Below are 7,721 nucleotides of genomic sequence, written 5' to 3'. Positions count from 1 at the left end.
GTAGGGAGGGGGGCGGGCAGCAGCCGGGAGCAGCGTCGTGGAAGATAGGCGTGGGGCGGGCTTGGTTTTGGCAGTGAGGAAACAGCGGCCTTTATCCTCATCTGTATATCTTCAACGTGGCTGATAGTACAGTAGTTAGGCAAGGCGGCGCAGGCAGAAGTTTGAGGAGCGCGTGGAGTTTGTTCAGCAAACGTCAAAGCCGTGTTCTGTAGGGCACTGAGGAAAAAAAAGAAGAGCTTTCACCGAGTCTTCTGTAAGTGAGCTTCCATAAATGTCGTGGTGCTCAAGTAGGTAACGTGTTAAGCACCGAAGGACTGTTTGTTTGTTTGTTTTCTAGGTATTTGTGTAACTAACTGGTGTTTTGTTTTGTTTGGTAGCTCTTTTGCTCCTACTCTTTAAAAAAAAACACAGAATGTCTGAAGTTAAGCAGAGGAAAAAAGGTCTTCCTTCATCCAAGAGCAATGAAGGTTTCCAGAAACTCGAGAAGCACAGCAGCCGTGGGAAGGTGGTGAGCCACGGCCAGAACTCTGTTGGGATGGACTCACGGATGGCCTTGGGTGTGATTTCTCTCTCTGCCTGCCTGGTGCTGGCCTGGTAGGTAGCCCTGCACAGAAATCTGGCAGAACTTGTTCTTATCTTACACTCAGTCAGGTTTCATTATCTAAATCTTTAATAAATGTGTGACTTACATAAGTAGATACACATAAAACAGTAGGTGTAGGTGTCACTGATCATTTTATTCTGCCATCATTCTGTATCTCTCACTTTTAGCTTTCACTGTATACCTTAACCCATGCAGACTATTGTTGTTCTCTTTGAAACTTCTAATTGCTATGCAGTATTCTAACAAATATCATAGAAAATAGCAATTCATGAAAGTGCAAGTATTTTAAATAAGCTCTGTTCTTCTTAATAAAATGGCTCTAGTAGTGAGAGGACCCCCTCATCTAGCATAAGCCTTACTGAGGGATTAGTCCAGCAAAGTAACAGAGTTTTACTCATAGCCTCACTTCCATTCTGCTCCCATGTTTACTAGTATGCACATAAAGTGCATATAGTGGAGATCCCTACTATCTACTCAGAAATATAGCATCATACAGGCTTTACCATATGTTCTTCGCTGGTTACATGTTCATGGGATCATAAAGGTTGAAAAAGACCACTAAGATTATCTAGTCCAACTGTCGATCTGTCGCCACCAAGCCCACTAAACCATGTCCATTAACAGTGTTAATGTTAAATAGTCAATGTTCTTTTAGCAGTAAGCAGCATTAGCTTAACCAGCCTTTCTAATTGTGAAGGTTTCCATGCATGATTTTGAGGTGCTTTGCAAGAAAGTCGTAATTAATGTTCTGTGTTTTAGTTCTACCAGTTAAAGTATACTTTATCAGTGAAATATATTGCCTTACCTGAGAGGGAAAGTAGTACCTGATGGTCAAAATGGAGAGCAAGAATGAAATGCACAGGCAGAGGAAGCAGGGCTCAGTAATCTGGAAGGAGTGTAGGGATGCTTCTAGGCTGTGTAGGGCTGGAATCAGAGAGGTTCAAGGCCCAACTGGAACTGGACCTGGCAAGGGGTACAAAGAAGGATAAAAAGGGGTTCTACAGGTACATCAACTGGAAAAGGAAAGACCAGGGGGGTGTACTCTCCCCAGTGAATAACATAGGCAGGATAGTAACAACAGACAAAGAGAAGGCTGAGGTATTCAACAGTTTTTTTGCCGCAGTCTTCGCTAGTGACTGCTCTACAAATATGCCTTGAGTGGATGGTTTGGAAGGTGGGAACTGGGGGAGCATGGCCCCTCCCCTTGTAAGTGAAGATAATGTTCATGGTAGCCTGAAGAACCCAAACATCCTTAAATCTATGCAGCCCAGTGAGATGCATCCCTGAGTCCCGAGGGAATTGGTGGATATAGTCGCCGAGCCACCCTTGATGATATTTGAAAAGTCATGGCAGTCAAGTGAAGTCCCTGGTGACTGGAAAAAAGGCAACATCACATCCATTTTTCAGAAGGGTAAAAAGGATGACCCAGGGAACTACTGACCTGTCAGCCTCACCTCAATGCTGGGGCAGGTCATGGAGCAGATCCTCCTGAAAGCTATGCTAAGGCACACGGAAGACAAGGAGGTGATACAGGAGGACTAGCATGGCTTCACCAAGGGCAAGTCCTCCCTGACCAACCTTGTCACTTTTAATGATGGTCTAACTCCATCAATGGACAAGGGAAGAGCCATTGATGTAATCTATATGGCTTTTGACACGGTCCCTCATAACATCTTTCTCTCTAAATTGGGAAGATATGGATTTGATGGGTAGACTGTTTGATGGATGAGGAACTGGTTGCGAGAACGTACCCAAAGAGTGGTGGTCAGTGGCTCAATGTCTGGATGGATATTGGTGATGTGGTGTCCCTCAAGGGTCAGTACTGGGACCAATGCTCTTTAACATCATCACTGGGGTTGACAGTGGGGTTGAGTGCACCCTCAGCAGTTTGCACATGACACTATGCTGTGTGGTGCAGTTGACACACCTGAGGGATGGGATGCCATTCAGAGAGACCTAAACAGGCTTCAGAGGTGGGACCAAGTGGACTTCATGAGGTTCGACAGATCCAAGTGCAGAGTCTTGCATCTGAGTCAAGGCAAACTCTGCTATCAGTACAGGCTGGCCAGCGTAAGAATGGAGCACAACCCTATTGGAAGGGACTTGGGGGTACTGGTGGATGGCAGCTGGACATGAACCAGCAGTATGCTCTCACAGCCCAGAAAGCCAGCCATACCCTGGGGCTGCATCCAAGGGTGTGGGGCCAGCAGGGTGAGGGAGGTGATCCTGCCCCTCTGCTCTGCAGTGGTGAGACCTCATCTGGAGTACTGCATCCAGATTTGAAGTCCTCAGTACAGGAGAGATGTGGACCTGTTGGAGTGCACTCAGAGGAGGGCCACAAAAATTATCCCAGAGATGAAACACCTCTCTTTGAGGGGCTCTTTCAGCCATGAGAAGAAAAGGCTCTGTGGGGAGACCTGAGAGCGGCCTTTCAGTATCTAAAGGGGGGCTGTAAGAAAGAAGGGGACAGAATCTTTAGCAATGTCTGTTGTGATAGGACAAGGGGAAATTATTTCAAGCTAAAAGAGGGGAGATTTAGATTGGACATAAGGAAGGTATTTTTTGTTTTTTTACCTTGAAGGTGGTAAGGCACGGGAACAGATTGCCCAGAGAGGTGGTGTTTGCCTTGTCATGGGGACATTCAAAGTCTGGAGGAGCTCTGAGCATTTTGATCAGCTGTAGGTGTCCCCATTTGTTGCAGGGGAGTTGGTCTAGATGGCCTTTAAAAGTCCCTTTGAACTTCGAACGTAGAATCACAAGATTCTATGACTCTGTGAAATGACCTATCTGTATTAATTGATGTTTTTCTTTATTAGATGGTATGCTATGTGAAAGAGAAGGTTATCTATAAATGTTTCCTTATTTTTACACATCTATTGGAAGGCATCAACCCCAGTATGAAGACAGATCAGATTCACTAGCAAATTATATGAGCACAGTTCCTTTCATTAGAAGATTTCTGTGAATCGGATCCTGGAACACATAATGTATTCTAATTATATTGTTATATTTACTGTTTATTTATTTGCAATTTGCAGGTTACTGTTTCAGCAGTCGAGTCGATTTGCTGATATGGAAAAAAGGTACAATTTCTTGCAGCAGGAAGCTGAAAGATTCCTGGACATGGAAAATAAAGTTAGCTTAATTTCTGAAAAGGTAATCATTAACATCTTAATTGGATTATTTCTGGTGAACATTTGCCATTGTTTTATTTTATTGACCTTCAGTCAAATTTGACTGACTCTTCTTTTAGATATTTTTTTTCTAATGTGCTCTACTTTCCTGTGAATTGGCCTTCAGTGAATATTTTATAGCAACATTTGTGAAGACAGCACGAGAAGTTGGTTGTTAATTTCCACTGAAGCTTGTTTAAGTCACTCTTAGTCCATTCTTTGTCTTTAAAATGAAGGTAAATATAAATATCTACTTTAGGAAAGTGCTTTGAAGGTAAAGAATGTTATGAAGCACTGTGTATTAGACTTTCAACAGACCAATCAATGAAGAAAGTTTAAGGACTGTGTTTCTTTGCATTAGTTACTTAAACACTTGTTTACTGATCATGTGTATGTATTAGAATATGAGCATTATTGAAAAGCATTAATAAGGAAAAAAGCATTAATAAGGAAATCATATCCATGACAAAAGCAGTGACAAAACTCATGTTTACTCCATCCAAAACCAATGAAATTTAAATTGAACTTTGACTTAAATTTGACTTCATTAATTAAAAAAAGAGGACACCTTAGGAATCAAATTTTTATCTTAATAAATGCTACTACATATGTCAGTCTGTACTATTGTTCAAGGATGTGAACATAGCAGTTGTATCTCGGTGGGTTTTTTTGACAGAAAACTGTTTTAAATAACTTACATTTATGCACATCCCAATACTGTTCCGTATATAATCGACATGTACATATATTTAAGTAAAAATTACAGGCATTTTTATGTGTTAGACCAGTTCCAGTAATATGAAAGACATACTGAAGTGATCGTGATTTTTTTTAAAGATTTTTTTATTGCTAATTTATTTTCCTATATATGGCAATACGAAGTAGAAACTTAGGCTGGCTGCAGAACTATTGTACAGACAGTGATGGGAAAACAGCCTGGCTTATGCAAGTGATATTGATTTAGCACTGATCTCATAATGTTGTCATCTATGTATGATGAAATTTCACTTTTATTTGCAGCACTTCAGATTATCTAAATCCCATGCAACATTTTGCAGTGTGACATATTTAACATCCCCACCCTCCACCCCCCCCCAAAAAATCCCACATTCTATGGAAATTCATCAACAAACATACCTTTTTATGTGGCTCTTTAATGCCAGATCAATATTTTAACAAACAAATGTGAAAACAGATCTTAATATAGAAACTTTGTAACAAATAAAGTTGTTTCTAAGGGACTTCATTCTCTGTTAAACAAGTGCAAGTGATTTTCTAGTCTTGCTGTCCTTAAGTAGAGCTAGACACTGTTTTGTGTTGTAAATGCAGCTTGAGTCTTCTGACAGTATCCTACAAGAATCTGCCTCGTCCATCTCTGTGATGACTGAGTTTGAGCAGGAAGTATCTTCTCTTCGTAACACCATAAGAGAGATTGAGAACAACGAACAGACTCTGTTTATGGAGATGCAGGGCATTAATGAGAAGTTCCAAAATATTACGAATTCCTGGAGAAGAAGCATGGATGAAATGAACACAAACACTAGTGGCATAAAATCTGAAGCGAAGTTCATACACACAGAAGTTACTACCCAAATTAATAAAGTTGACCAAAGAATTAAATCCCTTTCAGAAAGATTAAAAGACTTGGAAGACGGTACAGCCAGAAATATTAAAACAGTAAAAAGGCAAGAAGATGATGAATTTGCTATGGTTGAACAGAAGTTGGACTCGCATGCGACAGCAATTGAAAAACTAGAAGAAGAGCAGAATAGTCTGTTAGCCAAGAACACAGACCTGAGTCAGAAACTTGCAGCCTATGAACCTAAAATTGAGGAGTGCAAGACCCATTTGCCAAAAATTGAAAATGCTATTCATTCTATCCTTAGATTATCAAGTGAATTGCTAAATATGGAGAAGAAGATAGAGAACTTGGCAACACAGCTGTATACTGTGGAAAGTAATATGTTGAAAACTGTCTCCGATACAGTGGCGATGCAAAACGTTCTTGAAGGTGCACAGTACAATGACAGCATAGCAAAACTACAAAATAAAACAGCAGTTATAGAAGAAGTAGTACGTGACGTGGAAGTATCCTCAAGTGCTGAAGGAATAACTTTAGTAGGCTATAAATTAGAAAGTGACCAAGATGGGGATAAGTGAATTTGGTCTTAAGGTTTACACTGACAGAAGAAGCACTTTAATTGATTCTAAGTTATGTGACTCCAATGTACGAGCTGGGAGTTGGGAGGGGGACGGAGACATCACATTAACATTTATGTTTAGTTCTCATTGCTTTGGTTTCCATATTGTTACTTTTTGTTATCATACTTCATCGACTTTGTAACACAGTGAACAATTGATTTCTCTAGGAAGAGTAGTTAACACTGCACATTCAGGACACTCTGAAACCTCTATTTCTCAACGTTAGGATATTTCAGGTTCATGTATTTATTATTTATGTATAGATTGTATCTATTTACAGTCATATTCAATAAAAATATGTTGCAGTGTATTGCTCTGTCCTGGTGAATAATCTAATTCAAAATGATTTGATCTTCCGAAAGTGAGAATGTATGTCCACTGCTCCATTAAAACTACTATTCCAGACTGAGATTTTTAAAAAGTATTTTTATTTCCCAAGCGTGTTCTACTGCGTGGTCTACTTCATCTATGCTTGGAGAAGGCTGATTGAACTACCAATGGTATGCTCCCTAGCTGAATATATTGAATTAACCCAAACTATATTGAAAGCTGAATATACCTGAGATAGAACAGGAACTCCTCACCACTAGACGTCATTAACTAGGAAACACGGTGCAGCTCTTCACAATATAAATTCTAATATTTTGTTGTTAAGCAAATAACAAATATAAAATAAAAAAAAATAAAATAACAAAATAAAAAGTTTTGTGGTCATGAGGAATTCTATCCTAAAAACTTAATCACTTTAATTAAAGGATAAAAAATAAAGAATAGAGATAATTAAACTTATTTTTCTACTATGTTGTGTGGGGGCTTGCTCAGCAACACCACCACTGTGCTACGTCAGTATCAGTTGTAGAAAACAACCTCAATTAAAAGCTTGCTAGCAAACAGTACCTAAAAGTTTTTATGTTGTCTAATGCTGTTCCAATTAAAGAGTAATAATATGCTGGAATTGTTTGTTTGTTTTAAAAATCAGTATGGTGGCTAATCTTTTAATTTCAGTAATCTTCTCAATTCTAATGTTCTCTAATGTCAAGTTGCTGTACTAATAGCGTTTAGCAGCCTAGTGGATGTTTCATTGTACTGAAGTTAGGATTAAGGCCAGTAAGAAAAGTCAAAAACACAGTTGCTGTATTGAATGAGCAATCTGACCTTAGTATTTCCAAATGTGAATGAATTCTCATAAAAATAGGAAAAAAAAATAACAAAAAAAACAAAACAAAAAAACATGTAAGACCTTGTAGTTAAAAGGTCTAATAGTTTAATACCCTGAGTTTTCGAAGTTTGTTTTTACTGAACAGCAACAACAAAAAAGCTAGTTACAAGGTAGGAAAGTAATGCAGTAGTTATGCCTACATCATACTACTGGTCCCAGCCTTCAGGTGCATAGATGTTACCATTTCTGAAAACCAGGCTATTTCTGGAATGTGTGCTGGGAGGCCCCACCTGCTCCTCCCTTCTCAAACAAAAAAGAAAAACCCCAACACATATGAGCTAGCAAAGTCAGCCAAAAATCCAATAGTAGCACATTTTTCCTCAGTAAGCAAAAGGGAATGGTGCCCAATTCATTTTGCTTTTGTTCTGTGCACGTCTTGTTCAAAATACATATTGCAATCCCCCATATAAAAACACATCCGGTAATTATGGTCTATGACTTTAGAGTAAAAGAATGTAAAAGTATGCATCTTTTGTACACTTCACTTTCTAGATCACACAGATTACAGCCTTATTATGAAAGA

At 39.2% G+C, this 7,721-nt stretch overlaps 1 protein-coding gene across 4 annotated transcripts in view; it reads left to right on the top strand.

Moving 5' to 3' along the window:
* The first annotated feature begins 3 nt into the window (after positions 1 to 3).
* IKBIP (IKBKB interacting protein) overlaps positions 4 to 7,721 on the top strand; it is a 9,083-nt gene continuing 1,365 nt past the window's right edge. The window contains exons 1-4 of one of the 4 annotated variants that reach the window (XM_416166.8): positions 4 to 253; positions 378 to 594; positions 3,643 to 3,760; positions 5,107 to 6,289. In XM_416166.8, the coding sequence (XP_416166.2) occupies positions 413 to 594; positions 3,643 to 3,760; positions 5,107 to 5,937 (1,131 nt within the window). In that variant the 5' untranslated portion in view covers positions 4 to 253; positions 378 to 412 and the 3' untranslated portion in view covers positions 5,938 to 6,289. Of the gene's footprint in view, positions 292 to 377; positions 595 to 3,642; positions 3,761 to 5,106; positions 6,480 to 7,721 lie in introns of those variants that run through there. The other 3 variants (XM_040670537.2, XM_001232182.7, XM_040670557.1) reach the window with 3 other exon arrangements.

The sequence above is a fragment of the Gallus gallus genome, chromosome 1 (assembly GCF_016699485.2).
Source record: "Gallus gallus isolate bGalGal1 chromosome 1, bGalGal1.mat.broiler.GRCg7b, whole genome shotgun sequence".
NCBI lineage: Eukaryota > Metazoa > Chordata > Aves > Galliformes > Phasianidae > Gallus > Gallus gallus.
This window is presented reverse-complemented; position numbering and strand designations above follow the sequence as displayed.